This window comes from Fopius arisanus, unplaced genomic scaffold, assembly GCF_000806365.1.
Source record: "Fopius arisanus strain USDA-PBARC FA_bdor unplaced genomic scaffold, ASM80636v1 scaffold00097, whole genome shotgun sequence".
Classification (NCBI taxonomy): domain Eukaryota; kingdom Metazoa; phylum Arthropoda; class Insecta; order Hymenoptera; family Braconidae; genus Fopius; species Fopius arisanus.
In genome coordinates, this window is record NW_011887836.1 from 417,265 (window position 1) to 434,571 (window position 17,307).

Genomic DNA, 17,307 nt, shown 5'->3' on the forward strand with positions numbered 1-17,307 from the left:
TTTGCAGTTAAGCAGTTAAGCGTTCAGTCAATTTTTCATAGATATCCCCGAAAGTAAGGAAAATATCGAATTTCATGTTGTAATGTTTTTTCTAGCTTTCGATTTACTCTATAAAAAAGTTCCTGCACAAATTTGATAATTTTTCATAGTTTCGGAGATATTTCCGTATGCAATTATTTTTCGAAGAAGAGAATTGGGAAGAACGGAGTGGCGAAGAGCGCGTCAAGTTGCTGAGATTGTAAAGCTCTCGTGGTTCAGCATCCAGATTTTATCCTTCTTCCCCCTAAATACTATCTGCAATGAGATCTCCAAGAATATCCGGGGGGTTGTGTAGATCAAAGAGGGGGGAAAGTGGTTGAGTTGGAAAGTACCGGTTTTGGCACAATGTTTAAGCGTATTTTTGCTCCAATTATGACTGAGACATAAAAATTCTCATTGGATCAATGAAAATGTCACTCCGCAGAGATCAATCGCCAAGTTCTTTCCAATTATCGAACAGCTATTGATTGTTTCATTGTTTTCAAATACTATTGGCTTGTTTTTAATACCGATTTTTCCACGATATCTAAAAAAATTCTCGTCGATTGTTACACAGCATAAATCGCAGTTTGAATTTAATTGGAGATCATTTTTATTTTCGAGGCGAAGGACAATAGCAAGTGATACTTGACACCCCTAGATCGTATCATAGATGATGATGGAATTCTTGAGATTAATTAATTGACGTAACGAGAAAGCCTCGTGGGGCCTCTAGGCTTGATGAAGAAAATCCTCTTCCGAACTAGTGTGTGATAGTCTAGTGAGAATTAGAATGAGAGGGAAAAAACACTCATTTCTGAGTGAGTGAGTGAGTAGTTTGGAGATGGATAACCATCAGTTAACGTAAAAGAATAGGAATTGAAACTGGCTTGAGCTGGTCAATGTTGGCTCTGTCCAGATTTAGAGGCGCGTCACAAATTGCTGGAGAATCCCCAACGTCTTCTTTGCCGTATACATCTGTTAGGCTAATTGCCTAATTCACCATTTTAATTGGGGCTATAGCTTTGGGCCCAACTTTTCCATTCCGCTGTCGCTAGTTTTTCGAAATTGATGGACAAATCAGAAAATTTTTACAACGCCTTCAACCCTCTTGCAAAATTATACTTGCAATTTCAAATAAGCAATTTGAATTTTTCTAACGATGGATTAACATGGAATTTCTGTCGAATTCTTCACTGACAAATCAGTACATTTTTTTATGTATTTGGTAATGCTCAATTTTTTAATTCATGTAGCAGTTTCCCTGAGTTTTCAGTCTATTGAAAATTCAAATTTTCATTGAAAAATTAAAAATATTCAACATGAAAAACTCGATTTTCTGGAATTTTAAGATAAATGAGGAATTTCATGGCTGTTGTTAATAAAAATTGAATTGAAACTCTAAACTTGAAAATTCATAACTTTGTGCTTGATATGTCAAAAAATTTTTAACTGTGTATTTGTATTTGTCAAATGCAAAATTTGTAATTTTTGTGACTATGATTAGTAATTGAAAAAGTTTATATTATACCCAGTTAAAAAATTGAATGACTTTGGTATAATAGGTGGATAGGTCATAGGATAATCAATCGATAAATTTAGGACGATGGGAAATTGAATGAGTCATCGCCACAGGTTTTAATAGTGAGATTTTTATTGATTGCTGTAGTAAATACTGTATTTCACTTGATAACACGATATTATAAATATTTTTTCAACTCTTAAAAGCCCAATATGATTAATCTAACAATTTTATTGGCCCAGATTATCCTCGATTGATCCCGTACTTGTTTGTTCATTCATTTGGACGCTGTCGAGTCAATCGAGTGATGAAATTTATTCTACTTCTTACATGGCTGAAATGAAGTTGAATAAATTATTTTCCCATGCGCTATCCCAATCCAATTTCCTAAATTTCAACAATTCATATATTTTCTCTTCTTTTTTGTTCAGACTGGATTTTCTTATTTTCTCTCCATTGGCAAATATAAATCTCCGATTTTCGAGGTACACTAAAATATATTTTCTAATCCGTAATATGTCGTGCCTACAACGTGCAAAATATTCACGTTAAAAAATTCTCGAAAAACTGTAATGATCTTTTTGGAGTAAAAAACTATTTTTGCGGTGATAAAATGTATAAAATGAGGAATTAAGTACTGATACATTGGATAATTGGCAGTTATCACGAAAAACTTGAAATGCTTGAAAATCGAGATAGCACGGATTATCCAAAAAAATACTATGATTTCAGTATTTCGGATATATCATCATGGAAGACAAATTGTGATCTCCACACATTTTCACTTAAATATTAATTATAGTCTTGAGATTGAGTACCATATTTTGTACTTTAACACATCACACACCTCTCGAGTCCTTTTTTTTTACTGATACATCCCTGACTCAATCCTATAAACAAAAGTATCAAATTATCTAACAAATGAAACTAAAAAGACACCTAATAAAAATATCAAAAAATCTATACCATTCATTTCATTCAAGGGAAGACCCTTTAACAAAGTAACTAGCCATAAAATATCTAATTGAGCTTTACAATTCAAAATTACAGTTCTCAGGAATAATTAAATCAATTAATTTGAATCAATTGAATTAATTAATTCAAGTAGATTGTAATGAATTAAATTCATTGTAATTTAATTTAATTAAATAATAATCCACTATTCAATTGATAAACAAAGGTAATCAATTAAATATTGGTAGAATTTTTGAGCTTGATGGCAGGATCATTGAGACTGAATGAATATTTTTTAGCATAAATGCTCCCTGGGATCCCTTGAATGTCGATATCCTTTTGCATTCTCCTCCTAATTCTCGCAGCAATGCATGGAAAAAAGAGATTCGGATTGACATACATTTCCTCCTCATTACAAAAGCACTTGGAGACTTGACTTGCAAGCCAGCCAAGTATTAAAGTGATGAGGGCCCCGAGAGGTGCATACCACAAATAAGAGATTCTGTACAGATAGAAATATCGACCCTCTTCAGTCTCAGTCCCAATCCCAGGAGCTGCCACATTTTGATTAACAGCGAAGGTTTGCATCATGGCAGCAAGAGTTTCATTGATGGAAACGAGAGGATTGCAGTTGACAGTGGAAGTGGGAAGTCGTGGTGCATTAGGTCTAGGGCCCCCGAAGGCAATCCAAAGAAGAAAAGCCAGGGCAGCAGAGAATCCAGTGATAGCACCTCGTTGATTAGCTGATTCGCAGAGCATCCCCAGAGTAAATAATCCTAGGAGAGGACCACCAACCACTCCAAAAATGGTTAAGCTAGCCTGAAGAATGCCCCCTAAATAATGAGCCAAAAATGCCAAAAGGATGGATGCCAGTCCAATGAGAAATGCTAGCACTTTACTCAAGACAAGGCAATACTTTGGGCTCATTTCGTTGCCTGTCTTCATGGAATACAGTGGTTTTATGTAATCCTCTAGAGTCATTGCTGACAGAGAATTGAGGGCTGCTGAGATTGTGCTGAGACCAGCACTGAATATTCCAGCGATGAATAATCCAGGGAGTCCGGGATACTCCGACATATTATTCATCACATAATATGGCATCAACATATCGAATTTGATTTTCTGATCCTTTATGGGATCGCAGTCGTGATATTTGCTGTAAATGGCAAGTCCTGAGAAACAAGTTATGATAGACAAGGCTGTGAGGATAGGCCAGTTGATCCAAAGGGCAGCTCTTGCGCTCTTCAAGCTCCTGACAGTGAGTAATCGCTGAACTTGAACCTGATTGACGGCATAGAGGGAGAGGAAGGTGCAGCCTCCACCGATTATGAGACTCCACCAGCTATGTCTAGTCGTTGGATCAATGGAGAAATTGTCGAATTCAATTCTTCCCCCTCTTTCAGCGATATTCCAGATTTCTCCAAAACCACCAGCCGCACTCGATGCTGTGAAGATGACGAGGAGCAATGAGGCAAACATGAGGAATGCTTGAAATACATCGGTAATTAACACGGCCTTGATCCCACCGATGCTCGAATAAAAGGCACAGGCCAGACCCACTATGAGAATACTCGCTGTTTTTGATAGACCAGTTGTCGTCTCGAATGCTATTGCTGGGGCATAGAGAACTATTCCCGAATACAACAGCAGCTGAATCCACAGGGCAAAACTTGCCAGGACTCTGGTCGATCCGCCAAAACGTTTTTCCAAGTACTCGTAGACACTTGTCCCCTGCAGCTGATAGAAAACTGGCAGAAATCCATAGCAAACTATTGGCGTGCACAAGAGGTAGGACAGATTAATCACAACGAATTGTGTTCCGTAAACATAGTTCTCTGCTGATACTCCCAGCAGTGTTATTGCTGACATGAATGACACCATCAGAGCTATTCCAACTGGGAGAATACTCATCGATCGATTCGCTGAGAAATATTCCTGTAAATATTGATGAATGTCAATTGCCTATGTTTTGTCCCCCCTTCAGTGGTGAGTCATTAATTTCAATAAAAGGTCAATCAATTCACCTCTATTGTCTTCTGCTTCCCACCAGTGAATCTGTAGTAGATTCCAATGCCAATACTTATCATCAGCATCACTGCGATTACTAAATAATCTGCCCATTGCAGTATGTGCGTGATAACCATAATTCAAATCTGAAAATTAATACAAGCATTATTCTCGGTACAATCAGAGATAGTCTTGTGGCTTTTAATCTAATCTCAGAGGCAATAGTCTGTTTATGGGGGGATCGTGGAATTTTATCGCCTTCGTGTACAATTAATTGTTCGCAGAACATAAAAAATAAACCTGAAAAATTTACTATTGTCAATATCATTTCAAGGAATATTCATATTTCTATTTTTAAGGCAAACTCGTCAAGAAAACTCCGGAATACATAGAAAAGAAATTACTTAATATTCTGTAAATTCGTGAATTTGGAATGCGTTTCGAGAGAAATTGCTCTTCGTGTAGAAGGAATTCGCACAATTGCCTCTAAATTTTATTGGGAACTCTCATAACAATTTACACCAGAGAACTTCGATGATTACAATTTAACAACATAGTAGGTAACAGAATGATTAATAACACGCTCCGAAGGTCAAATCAATCACCATTGTAAATATCTGAGAACCATAAATTTTCCAGTATTTTTCCTATCCTTGAAAAGCAATAAGTTCAAGAAATTGTGAGAGAATTTAAAGTGAAAATAGAGAAACTACAATAATAGTCATAAATACCAATTGAATTGGGAAACCGCAACGGTTGTTCACTCGTTAAATGCGTAATCAATTTTCACTGCGGGTAAACACGTGAATTCTTGCGTAAGAAATTCCAACTAATTAAGTGATTAACAAAAAAAATTATGAGGAATGACACCAATTGGGTGTCACTGGCCTTGATCCCGTAATTAAGCCAGCATTAATACAAAAAATCACTTACGAATGAAGAAAGTGGAGTAGAGACTAGGGAGAAAATAGAAAACCGTCTTCTTCCTCAAGTAATCACCGACTGTTTCCTTCAAAGTCAATCGCTAGAATGACACCTAAATTACGATCACTTACACATGGAAGACATCATGTGTATATACTGATAGAGTAATCGATTTTAGCCGGTACCTTACAGAACCTAACATTCAAATCCCCACCAATACCTCACGTAAAAAATAAGTAATATATAAAAATAAATTAAAACTAAAACAAAATTTCCGACAGTAAAAAAACGAATTTAAAAAGATCGTCGCGAGACGATTACTATAAACAATAGAAAAAACATTTCAATCATGCCCATCATGCCGTAGTAAAATGCAAAATTTCCCGCATTTTTCTCTCCTCGATGTGCGCACCACCTCCAGGAATTTCTCATAATTAATTGAAAAAACTCCTCTGACATTTTTTAATGGCTGAAACGGTGTGATCAGTGATTCTGGGTGACGTGTCTCAAATTATTTCAAACTAATTACCAAAATCTCAAACATGAATGCCTTTAAACGTGACAAAAAGGAAGAGGAAGATGGTAAGTATTCCAGAACCTGATAAATACTCGATATTTCTTCATTAGAATCATATGATGCAATGATGCACAATCCTGCAGCTTCTTTGACAGCTTCTTCTCGATCCCACGAGCTCAACTGAAAGAAATAAACATAAAATTGTGGTGTTATCTTAGGTGGAGGAAATCCCTTCCAGAACTTGGAGAAAACAACAGTTCTCCAGGAAGCGCGAACCTTCAACGACACTCCAGTTCACCCCCGAAAATGTTCTCACATCCTGACAAAGATCCTCTACCTGATAAATCAGGGCGAAGTTTTGGGAATGACAGAGGCAACAGAGACATTCTTCGCAATGACAAAATTATTCCAATCCCGAGATGTTGTACTGCGTCGTCTGGTGTATCTTGCGATCAAGGAATTGAGTTCTATCGCCGAAGACGTGATAATAGTGACATCAAGTCTGACCAAGGACATGACAGGAAAGGAGGATCTGTACCGAGCAGCGGCAATCAGAGCTCTGTGCACGATCACAGATGGTGCAATGCTGGCAGCCATCGAGAGATACATGAAGCAAGCAATCGTTGACAAGTCACCAGCTGTTTCCAGTGCAGCTCTGGTCTCCTCTCTGCACCTCTCGAGTGTCTCAGCAGATGTGGCACGTCGGTGGGCAAATGAGGCCCAAGAGGCATTAAATTCTGACAACGTTATGGTGCAGTATCACGCCCTGGGGGTTCTTTATCAGGCCCGCAAGCAAGACAAGCACGCTGTCATAAAACTCGTTGCTAAGCTCATTAGATACAACCCCAAGAGCCCCTACGCCGGATGCCTGCTCATTAGGATGGTTTGCAAGCTCCTGGAGAACTCAAACGAGGGTGGAGAACTCCTGGATTTCATTGAGTGCTGCCTGCGCCACAAATCCGAGATGGTGGTGTACGAGGCAGCCCATGCCCTTGTAAATCTCAACAGGAGTGGAACAAGGGAGATAGCTGCTGCCATCAGCGTTCTCCAGCTCTTCTGTGGCTCTCCAAAACCAGCACTGAGGTTTGCAGCTGTGAGAACTCTCAATAAAGTCGCTATGACTCATCCGGCAGCTGTCACAGGCTGCAATCTCGACCTCGAGAACTTGATTACTGATCCCAACAGGTCCATTGCCACTCTGGCCATTACAACACTCCTCAAGACTGGAGCTGAAAGCTCAGTGGATAGATTGATGAAGCAGATTGCCACATTCGTCTCTGAGATTTCTGATGAGTTTAAAGTAGTTGTAGTGCAAGCCATTAGGGCTCTCTGTCAGAAGTTCCCGAGGAAACACGCAGTCCTAATGAATTTCTTGTCAGCTCTGCTGAGAGATGAGGGAGGACTGGAATATAAAGCTGCAATTGCTGATACAATTATTGCAGTGATGGAGGGTAATGCTGAGGCGAAGGAAGCAGCTCTAGGTCATCTTTGTGAGTTTATTGAGGACTGCGAGCACACTTCACTCGCTGTGAGGATTCTTCATCTTCTGGGGCAGGAGGGACCCACCTCCAAGCAGCCCTCACGGTACATCAGGTTTATCTACAACAGAGTCATCCTGGAGAGTGCATCTGTGAGGGCAGCTGCTGTCACTGCACTGGCGAGATTCGCTGCTGTTTGTCCAGATCTTCTTCCCAATGTCCTTGTGCTTCTATCGAGATGTCAGTTGGACTCTGACGACGAAGTGAGGGATCGAGCTGCTTATTACTGCACGATTCTCCAGCAGCAACAGCAACAACAGCAGCAGGACTCGAGTTTGCTGCCACTTATTCAGCCTCCACAGCTGTCAATTCCGAGTTTAGAGAGAGCCCTGAAGAATTACGTGAAGACTAACATGGATGAACCCTTTGATATATCCCAGATTCCCCCAGCTACTCTTGAGAAAGAGCCTGTGCCTCAGGAGATTCAACTTTCTGTCAAGCCCACACAGCCGAGACTCACGAGGGAAGAGAGTTATGCTGAGAAGCTCTCACAGGTTCCCCAGCTTGCTGCCATCGTCCAAGAATCTCCACTTTTCAAATCCTCACCCGTGTTTGAGCTCACTGAGTCTGAGACCGAGTACAACGTCAAGTGCATCAAACATTCCCTTGGGGATTACCTAATTCTGCAATTTGACTGCGTTAATACGCTGTCCGATCAGCTCCTGGAGAACGTGAGTGTAGCTGTGGAAGCACCTGAAGGATACACTGTCATCCAGGAAGTCGTCTGTCCTAAATTAGCGTATAATGAACCCGGGGTGACGTACACTGTGCTGATGTACCCTGAGGACCTTCATGCTTCAATAGCCACGGTTCCTACGACTTTGAAATTTGTTGCCAAGGATTGCGATCCTGCCACTGGAATTCCTGAGGTTGAGCAGGGATATCAGGATGAGTACATGCTGGAGGACCTTGAAATAACTCTCGCAGATCAGATGAGAGGCTCAGCAACTAGAGGAATGGACATGGCATCTGCCTGGGAAGCTGCAGCCACTCGTGGGTTCACCTCCATGGAAGACACCTTTGCACTTGGCTCCAATGTTACAACTCTCGAAGCTGCTGTGCAAAGTCTCCTTGGATTCTTAGCACTCGAACCTCAGGAAAGAAGTGATCGAGTCACTGCCGGTGCCACTTCTCATGTTCTCATGCTTCATGGGTTCTTCAGGGGAGGCAAGGAGATCCTGGCAAGAGCTAGACTGGCATTAGCCAATTCTGAAGTCACAATGCAACTCTCGATTCGATCCCAGGATCCAGAAGTTGCGTATGTCGTTCTCGCGTCTGTCGGGTAATTCCGGAGGATTCCCATCCTGAAACTGTATAGGAATTTATTACTGTTAGTTATCGTTAAATTAAGTCAGCATTGTTTTTTCTCTCGTGTAATTACAGAAAGGAGATATAAAAATAAAATTATATAAGAAATGGGTGATCTTATTTTACGTGTAAAAATTGTTTTCCTCTTTTACATGGCAGCAGTGTTAGTGGCAATTAAAAGCAAGTAATGAATGATTTGAATAGCCGGATATTAGGCACACGATATTGATCCTTAATCTGATAGGTTCGGAGTACGAACTGCTACCAACATATTGAAATTAAAATTCTCCGCGTCGTAATTACATTCCATGAAGAAAAGCATTAAATCAAGTTATTGTTGTATGAAAATCCCTTGAAATTTATGACTTTTTACTTAAACAATAGGATATGATTGGTAGAATCTTGGTAATTAGCTCTGAAATTCTGATAAAATCAAAGTTATTCAACAACAATTATCCGTAGATATTTTTTATTGCGTATTACAACAAATGGCAGTCGAATTACACTACTTTCACCTAGAAAATTCAAGGAAAGAAAATTCTAGAGGCTCGGAGAAAAATAACTTTTGTCCATGAAAATTCCCGCTGACAGAATAAATTCATATAATAACATACGAAATAAATAAATTCCATTAGGAAATGATTTTTTAGATTTATTGATTTCTCAAGATGTAGGAAACCACGGAATAAAGCAGTGGACAATTATGTGAAATTTGAAAAAAATCGTCGATCCCCAACAACATCCGGTTTTGGACTTCCTGCCGCCATGTTGGCACTCGACAAACATTTTCGCGGCAAGGAAAGACGCCCCAGACGACGCCAAAGTACTAGAGTAGCGAGGACATACGTACAGCGTCTGTAGTTGGTGTGTTGAAATATCCAAAAACGCGTGAATAATTCAATCTCAAATTACTAGGACACATTCCTGTACCGCAATCATAATCCAATCACTTGTAAGTACTGAATTTTCCATTATTCTCTTCCAAATATATGAAAAATCCACATATTTTATGAAACGTAGAAGTTCCCGGTTGTTTTACCGCCATTTTGCCCACCATGTTAATGATTACCTCTCGTTTTTATTCCTTTGCTGTCCTCGTTAGCCTCGAAATCACCTTGAAAAATCATTGATTAATTGTTATGAGGAACCCATCACCTCGTTTGGCATATTTATCACGTTTTTCACTAGTAGTCATCACCTGTGAACTGCATCCACTGCAAAGTGTGCATTCTAACCGGTAATTTGATTCCAACGGCCGTTCTGGCCACACGAAATCAAAACGAACCATCAAAATACACATCACCAACCCTTGGTATAAACCGTTATTATCCTGCAACAATTGTCTCCTGGCTGCAATCACTCTGGTTTATTGTTAGTGTCGGTTGCTTGTCTCGTTTCGCTTTTCGGAAACAAGACAGGGAATTTTCCGTTGTAATGACAATGGAGAGAAATCACACAGAGGATCACTTATCGCCTCTGGTGTTCTTTTTCATTTCAGCGAATTGTTTTTTTTTTACTCCGTGACATCATGTTTTTGGTTTTGATATGTTTTATAACTCATGGAATTTCAGAATTGTGAACTAATTAGTTTCTGAGTAGTTTTTTTTTTTTACTTTTTCTCACACTAATTTGGCGAATTGGGAGAAGATAATCAGAATAAACGACATTTTCATCACTAGGCCCAAAAAACCGCGATTCTAACCTCACTTCGTTCGGTTAAATCGCGGTTTTCAGGCCCAACGACGAAAAATTTTGTGTCACACAAAAGTATTATCTTCCGAATGTGATTATAATATAAACTCACATTCGTTAGGTAATACTTTCATACTCCGGTGACATGATGTACTATTTTCACACCTCTTGAATTTCAGAAGAATGCATTTCAATGGTTACTTATTAATTTACTTACGAATTATTTAACCGATTTTACTATTTAATTACCACGGGTATCTTGGCAAATTGACTACATCGTTGATGATTTGTGAGAGTTAATGAGGACAATTATTCCGGAGAGATTCAATTTTTCCTTCTCTTTCTAAACAGGAAGCAACCTTTTGAAGGTTATTAGTAATGTAATTATTATTCTTTTATAGTGACAACGACAAACAATGAGTAAATCTAAGGATTCACCAGTCAATGAGACCGAGACGGAGGAGGAGTTCAGTGTCGAGAAGGTTTTGGACAGGAGAGTGAGAAATGGAAAGGTAAAATCTAATTTCTCAAATTCATGGATAGATCCTCTACTTGGGAAGTTGTGATTGTAATTTCGGAGTGTGATCCACAGGTCGAGTATTTCCTCAAGTGGAAAGGTTACTCGAACGATGAGAACACGTGGGAACCTGAAGAGAATCTCGATTGTCCTGATTTGATTTCTCAATTCGAAGAGGCACGCAAGAAGAAAGAGGCTGCCAGTGGGAAACATCGTGAGGAAAAGGAGCCCAAGAAGAGAAAGAGTTCAAGCACACCAACTCCAACCCAGCCAAAGAAAAAGATCGTTGATGATAAGAAGTTGGAAGGTAAGATTAATGGTCCATTTATATTCCGTATATTTCCAATACGGAAAACAAGGTCTTTCTAAAATTTTCTCTCGGTGGCATCTTAAGTAGAATTAATACTCACAAAATTTTCCGCCCTCAGGCTTCGACAGAGGTCTAGAACCCGAGAGAATTATTGGTGCAACTGACTCAAGTGGGGAATTAATGTTCCTCATGAAGTGGAAAGGAACTGACGATGCAGATCTGGTGGCTGCAAGAGTGGCTAATGAGAAGTGTCCCCAAATCGTTATTAAGTTCTACGAGGAGAGACTCACGTGGCACAGTCCCACACACGACGAGGAGGGCTCCAATAAGCCCGATCCAGAGTAGCACTCAGCCTTTTCGTACACCTATACAGCTCGTTTTAAGATTTGTCATATCTAAGGATTCCTCGAAAGATCAGACTCATAATAAACGACATATAAATATTCGCATTAACACTTTCAAAGTAAATATCTAATTATTAAAGTCAGAGAAATAAATGTTGAATTATCTTCAAAAAGGGTTTGAGCTTTGGAAAAAATTAACTGATTACAACATTATCAGTGGAGCAGATAAAATTGAAGGGATAAAGGACGGTATATTCGATATTTTTTATTACCAGTTAATAATAAAACAAAAAGTACGAAAGTAGATTTAAGGAGGAGATTTTTGAATACATTTCAAAAAAAATTCAGTTGTGGAATTGGTGAGCACCTCATTTCAAATTACCTCATTAGTGGTTGATTTTACGAGAAAATTTAGACACGTTTTTACAGTTACAATTATTAATAATTGCCGGCTAGGATTCTTGAATTTTCACTCGAAATTACTTGTGAAAACGACAAATTGATGATCGAAAAATCAGTGCGAATGGAGCAGTGATATTTTGCGAAATTGTAATATTTTCTAGTTGAGAAATTTCTTCAGCTTTAAAAAAGTCAACTTTTTCTTCTAGAATCACCTATTTTTTTTTTAAATAAAGTGGTAATTACAAACTATTCAGTGGTGCATTGAATTGAATCGATTCACAATCCCACGACTGAGGTTTATGACAAGTTTATGACTGGGTATAAAAAGACGTCGATGGGACAAAATTGTCAGTTTGACTTTTGCCATCTCACGTATGAAAACAAAAAAGAAGCACCAATCGTTCAACATTCGGGGGAGATCTCTTTTTTTTTTTTCTCTAACTTGATCATTTTTTAGAGAACTCAAACCGTATCATCCTAGATTACTTATTCATTATATTAATAAAGTTATTTAAATAAGTTCTTTTTGAAAAAAACTAGATGTTCGGCGCAGTAGAAGGAGAATGATTTCCACGGGATTGTTTCAAGTATCTTGCGATTTTTTGGTGTTAACAATTTTAGGATTAAAATTTATTCCATTAATGTTTAGTACGAATGGGAACTCTCGATTTTGTTTTTTTTTGTTACTATAGTATGACAAATTTCTTTGATATATTATAAATGCGTTTCCAAAACTTCTACTGTAAAATAAAAAATGATTGACATACAAAAAAACGCGGAGAATTTATCTATGAAGCAACTTAATGATTTGGCAATCACTAGAACTATTTATAAACAATGATGCAGTTATGACAGTAAGTGGAAATAAATTTTAATTTGTAATGAGTTTTAATTGAGGAATGGAATTCTCTATTTTTCGAAATCGCAGCTCCCAAAACGTTTTATAGAAATAGGATGAAATGAAATGAAAATCAATTAGGGATAAATAATTTTAACAATTGTTTAGAAAGTCGAGGTAAGAGAGCCGCCATTTATAAAATTTCTTGTGGCAAAGGGAAGGAAACCGATCAATATGGCTGCGTTTACATCGTTCACCACCTCGAATTTTTTTCAAGACTTATTAATTAATTATTACAATAAACTCCGCAGAATTTCCCACATGATCTATTTTTTTATTCTTCAATAATAATTTCTAAAAATAAAACAAAAAATCGAATATTTCTTTCAATCCATTTTATTTGAATGATTCATTTTTTCTTTTGAACTTCTTGACATGTTTCGTCCCGTGAAATCCATTTTTATTATTGAACTTTCGTTTACTTCCGCCAAATTTCCCTGACAACTTCTGATGTCGGCCAATTTCCCAGTCCAGTTGTTTAGCACTGGCTCCGTCGACGTCACTGAGAGCATTGGACCCTCCGGACTTGTGTTTTGATTTTCCTTGCTTCTCTAACATCTCTGCGAAGTCCTCAGCAGACATGAAGACGTTGTCCATTCCCTTTTTCTTCATCTGGGATGGATTGTCATCGTTCGATTTTTTGGATTTCTTAGCTCTCAGGGGCAAGGGTTCGTCGTCTGAATCATTGAACTCCATGTCACTGACGTTTTCGTCGTCAATGTCGTCGAGGTCGAGGTCACTGCCTTCGTCGAGGTCATCATCATCCATCGAATCCCCATCGTCGTTGTATAAGCTGTCGTCTTCATCCCTTCCTGCCTCGTCAGACCCCTCGTCATCGTCATCCTGGTCTTCATCGTCTTCAATATTTTTTAGTCCACCTGATTTAGTTTACAAATAAAACTGTTAGTAAATGAAATTAAAATAAAATGCCAAATTCGCTGCGTCGATGAACTTTACCTTTCTTGACTTGAGCTCCAATGTCCCCAGCAATGTCCAGCTCCTCGACATCCTTCTCCCCTCTCAGTTGGTCCATCATCTCATTGAACTCTTCACTATTAACGCTGTCATTATCACTAACATCCTCTTCCTCCTTAACGCCTCTCGTCTCATTCCTCTTCTTGAGATACCTGTAGAGGAAGAGCTCATCCACAGGAATGCGTTCTTCCTTTTCATTGAGATACGCCAGACTGTCGACAGGAAGGGACCTCAGGCCCTTGGGTGTGTACCGTCCTCGCACAGCTAGAGGATCATTTGCCTTCGACACCTTCTTTGCCTCCAATTTCTTCGGGTTCTTGAAGACGTACCTATTCAGGAATCTTATTAGCGTCAGATCCTCCAGAGGATCGCCAGTGTACTCTATCGCCTTCCCCTCGATCATTTTCGAGGCAAACAGAGAAACACTGGGATGAAAATGGGAATGAAGAGACACGAGTTCGACTGCAGGAGCCTTCACTGCACCAGACCTCAAGGGATTCATCGAGAACGGATCGTAAAAGGGATTCGTGTCCTCTTCGATCTTAACTATGTCCTTTTTATCTTCATCCTCAGGATTGGTTGGCTCCACTGGGGTTGATACGACGTTCGAGAGGACAAGTGTATTGTCGATATGCTGGACATCATCATGTGATTCGTGATCCTCTTCCTGTGTTTTCCTTTTGGTTTCATCGTTTTCAGACTCTGTCGGACTTTCCTCTTGTGTCGTGGAGCTCTCAGGGTCTTCCTTCTCGACTTTGATGACAACTGGAGATTTGAGAATCATCTGTCTGAGGTCTTTTCGAAATTTGAAAAGCTGGGAGATGGAGTAGAGGGTGGCGCAGGCCATGCAGGCTGGGAAGAACATCGAAGCTTGGAGAATTCGTTTTACAAAGGCATAAAGACGAGACGTGTTCTTATCAGATTTCATCACCCTGTAGAGGAGGTTCAGAAAAACTGCTCGCTTCGCTACTGTCCCTATCTGGGGGTCCAGTAGCTTCTTGTAGAAAGCTGTGTAGAAGCGATTCTCTTGGGCAGGATTATTATTGGTGACTTGATGCAACAAACCCAGTGCATTCAACGCGACATTAAAAGAACCCACATGGACGACTCTGTAGACCGAGTCGATATGTTCATGAATTTTCACAGACTCTAAGTCAGCAAATCGATAGGCCCTATTAACTCCTGCCAAAATAGCAGCCATCATCCTGCTGTCAGGCTCGCCTTTTTTCAAGCAAGCCTTGAAAAAGGCGAAATAAACGTCGATTAGAGTTGTAGCGACCTCAGAGTCGCCTCTTTCCAGGACAAATTGACTCAACAAGCAAATAGAATAGTACTGGGCCCTCTGCGCAACATTAGTTCTGAACAGAAGCCTCTCAATATTCTTCAGGACTATCAACTTCATATTGGGATGCTCCAATAGTAATTTATTCAAACAGAAAACAGCCTTGGATGCTACTTTAGACTTGGGATCTCCAATTTTATTCACCAAGAAATCCAGAATCTTCTGCTCCTGCTCAGGATTCGATATGAGGAGATCTGTCATCACCCCAACAGCTTTCTCTCGATTCATTTCAACATTTTCAGCAGCTACTGAGGACAATGAAGTTAATAGCTTCTCGTACTGATCCTTCAGCTGATCCTCGAAGTACCAGTGAGCCAGCAAACGACTCCTGGGGATGAACTTCTGGTTCTTCGGGGTCTCGAAGTCATTTGCTGATGGCAATTCATCGAGCTTCTGCTCGTCAAATTTCAGGAGCTTGAACTCTGGATGGAGGAGATCTTCTAGGAATAGATCCCTAACGTCGTTGATCAGTGATTGTTTTTTCGAGTTTCTCTCCTGCTCTCCCTGTTTATATACTTTAAAGAGACCCTTCACCTGACCCACGAGGGCCGCCAAGCGTGGAAGATTGTACTTTGGATTTTCCTGGATCAGCAAGATTGATGCTGCCACCTTGTCCTTGATAGTTCCTCGCTGGGAGGCTGTCTTCAGCCAGTCGTACTCAGAGTCCTTGATTTTTGATTTTTTCAATTGATACGCTGCTGTCTCTGCCTCTAAATGTCTTTTAGCCTCTGCTTTCAAGTCCAGAATTTCCACTTCGGTTTTACCCGACTTTTGATGATCAGGAGACTTGGAATATTCATCGTACCACTTCTTCAAAGGCGGTGAGATTATGGAATCCCCTGATCTGCTATTCATCTAGAGAAAATGATGGAAAATAACGTGACTCAAAACAAACAGGATGATTGGAAATTTCCGAAACAAATAGTTACAGCAGGTTTATTGTTATTCATTTACTACGTACCTCGTGGTCGTGGTGCAACTTAACCCTGTGGAAAACGAAAGCAATGACAACTCAGCTGGGATTCAAACAGATTCCTACTGTCTATCGACGCCAAAGAGGATTGACTGAAGTAGATGCTCAGTTCTGGGGGTTTGAGTGACCCCAAAGGTATCGTAGTACTGCATCCCAAGAGAGGGAGGGCGCCACACACAATAAGGGTGTTGTCCCGTTCGCCAACTCGGTAACTGCCTCGTTAGTAGGCATGAAGAATAGAGTAAGGAGGCCGAACAATAGTGGGAGAATGTTCTAAAAGTGTGACACAGAGGGGTGAAGGAATGTAGTTCCTCTAGATAGCGCCGTATAGCGCTGACGTCACTCGGGTCTCAAATGCACATAATAGATGTTTCATGTATTGGTGGCTTTGTTGTGATTTGAAAATTTTATTCACACAGCGTTATTATTATTAAATTGGCCGATTAGATGTTTTTTTATTCACGCTAAAATAGCTGAAAGTTATTGGTGAGAACAAAGATGAGGAGGGTGTGTCCATTTCCTGGAGGTAAATCAGGAGCAGCAAATGATAAAAGACACAGTAAATCGGGTGGAGTGCGTAATAAAAGTTTAATAAATTTCCACATCAGGTTTGCATTAATATTTATTTTTTCACATGAGCTGTTGGGAATAGCAGTACAGAAGAAGGCGAATTACTACATAATCCGTCCTGTTTTTTGAAATTTCACTGTCAGAGGGACCAGTCGACAGGGTCAAGGTGAACTACGGGAACAAAAATACGTTTATTTTTGCGCTACGACCCATAGGAAGCGAGATAATCGAGTTTTTCTAAAAAAAAAAAAAATTGATCAAATCGACTTTTCGATACTTGAAATCGATGCGTCTCGTCGCGCCCTTTACAAATCTGGGCGTATTTTTGCGCTAGGACGCATAGAACGCGAGAAAATCGAGTTTTTCTAAATCGAAAAAAAATTCGCGAAAATCGACTTTTCGATACATGAAATCGATGCGTCTCGTCGCGCTGATGACGAATCTGGGCGTATTTTTGCGCTAGGACGCATAGAACGCGAGAAAATCGAGTTTTTCT

At 39.6% G+C, this 17,307-nt stretch overlaps 4 protein-coding genes across 6 annotated transcripts; 2 read left to right on the forward strand and 2 right to left on the reverse strand.

Annotated features, from left to right (window-relative positions):
* Nucleotides 1–1,654: 1,654 nt before the first annotated feature.
* LOC105270941 (putative sodium-dependent multivitamin transporter) lies at nucleotides 1,655–5,590 on the reverse strand. 2 transcript variants are annotated; one of them, XM_011312184.1, is made up of 3 exons: nucleotides 5,435–5,590; nucleotides 4,519–4,647; nucleotides 1,655–4,429 (listed from the first exon to the last, which is right to left on the reverse strand). In XM_011312184.1, exons 2-3 carry the CDS (start codon nucleotides 4,636–4,638, stop codon nucleotides 2,729–2,731), a joined length of 1,821 nt encoding a protein of 606 aa, XP_011310486.1. In that variant the 5' UTR covers nucleotides 4,639–4,647; nucleotides 5,435–5,590; the 3' UTR covers nucleotides 1,655–2,728. The 2 variants fall into 2 exon arrangements, with proteins under 2 accessions (XP_011310486.1, XP_011310487.1); XM_011312185.1 differs by lacking the exon at nucleotides 5,435–5,590 and adding an exon at nucleotides 5,233–5,418.
* Nucleotides 5,591–5,742: 152 nt separating this feature from the next.
* On the forward strand, nucleotides 5,743–8,896 carry gammaCOP (coat protein (coatomer) gamma). The gene is made up of 2 exons (XM_011312186.1): nucleotides 5,743–6,007; nucleotides 6,161–8,896. The coding sequence occupies exons 1-2, from the start codon at nucleotides 5,968–5,970 to the stop codon at nucleotides 8,764–8,766; spliced, it is 2,646 nt and encodes an 881-aa protein (XP_011310488.1). The 5' UTR covers nucleotides 5,743–5,967; the 3' UTR covers nucleotides 8,767–8,896.
* A 681-nt stretch (nucleotides 8,897–9,577) lies between these two features.
* Nucleotides 9,578–12,808, forward strand: LOC105270943 (chromobox protein homolog 1). Of its 2 annotated transcripts, none has more exons than XM_011312187.1 (4): nucleotides 9,578–9,740; nucleotides 10,882–10,992; nucleotides 11,073–11,304; nucleotides 11,426–12,808. In XM_011312187.1, exons 2-4 carry the CDS (start codon nucleotides 10,897–10,899, stop codon nucleotides 11,650–11,652), a joined length of 555 nt encoding a protein of 184 aa, XP_011310489.1. In that variant the 5' UTR covers nucleotides 9,578–9,740; nucleotides 10,882–10,896; the 3' UTR covers nucleotides 11,653–12,808. The 2 variants fall into 2 exon arrangements, with proteins under 2 accessions (XP_011310489.1, XP_011310490.1); XM_011312188.1 differs by lacking the exon at nucleotides 9,578–9,740 and adding an exon at nucleotides 10,585–10,676 and having other exon boundaries at nucleotides 11,426–12,441.
* Nucleotides 12,809–13,269: 461 nt separating this feature from the next.
* Noc1 (Nucleolar complex protein 1) lies at nucleotides 13,270–16,319 on the reverse strand. The gene is made up of 3 exons (XM_011312189.1): nucleotides 16,230–16,319; nucleotides 13,909–16,123; nucleotides 13,270–13,829 (listed from the first exon to the last, which is right to left on the reverse strand). The coding sequence occupies exons 2-3, from the start codon at nucleotides 16,121–16,123 to the stop codon at nucleotides 13,288–13,290; spliced, it is 2,757 nt and encodes a 918-aa protein (XP_011310491.1). The 5' UTR covers nucleotides 16,230–16,319; the 3' UTR covers nucleotides 13,270–13,287.
* Nucleotides 16,320–17,307: the final 988 nt, after the last annotated feature.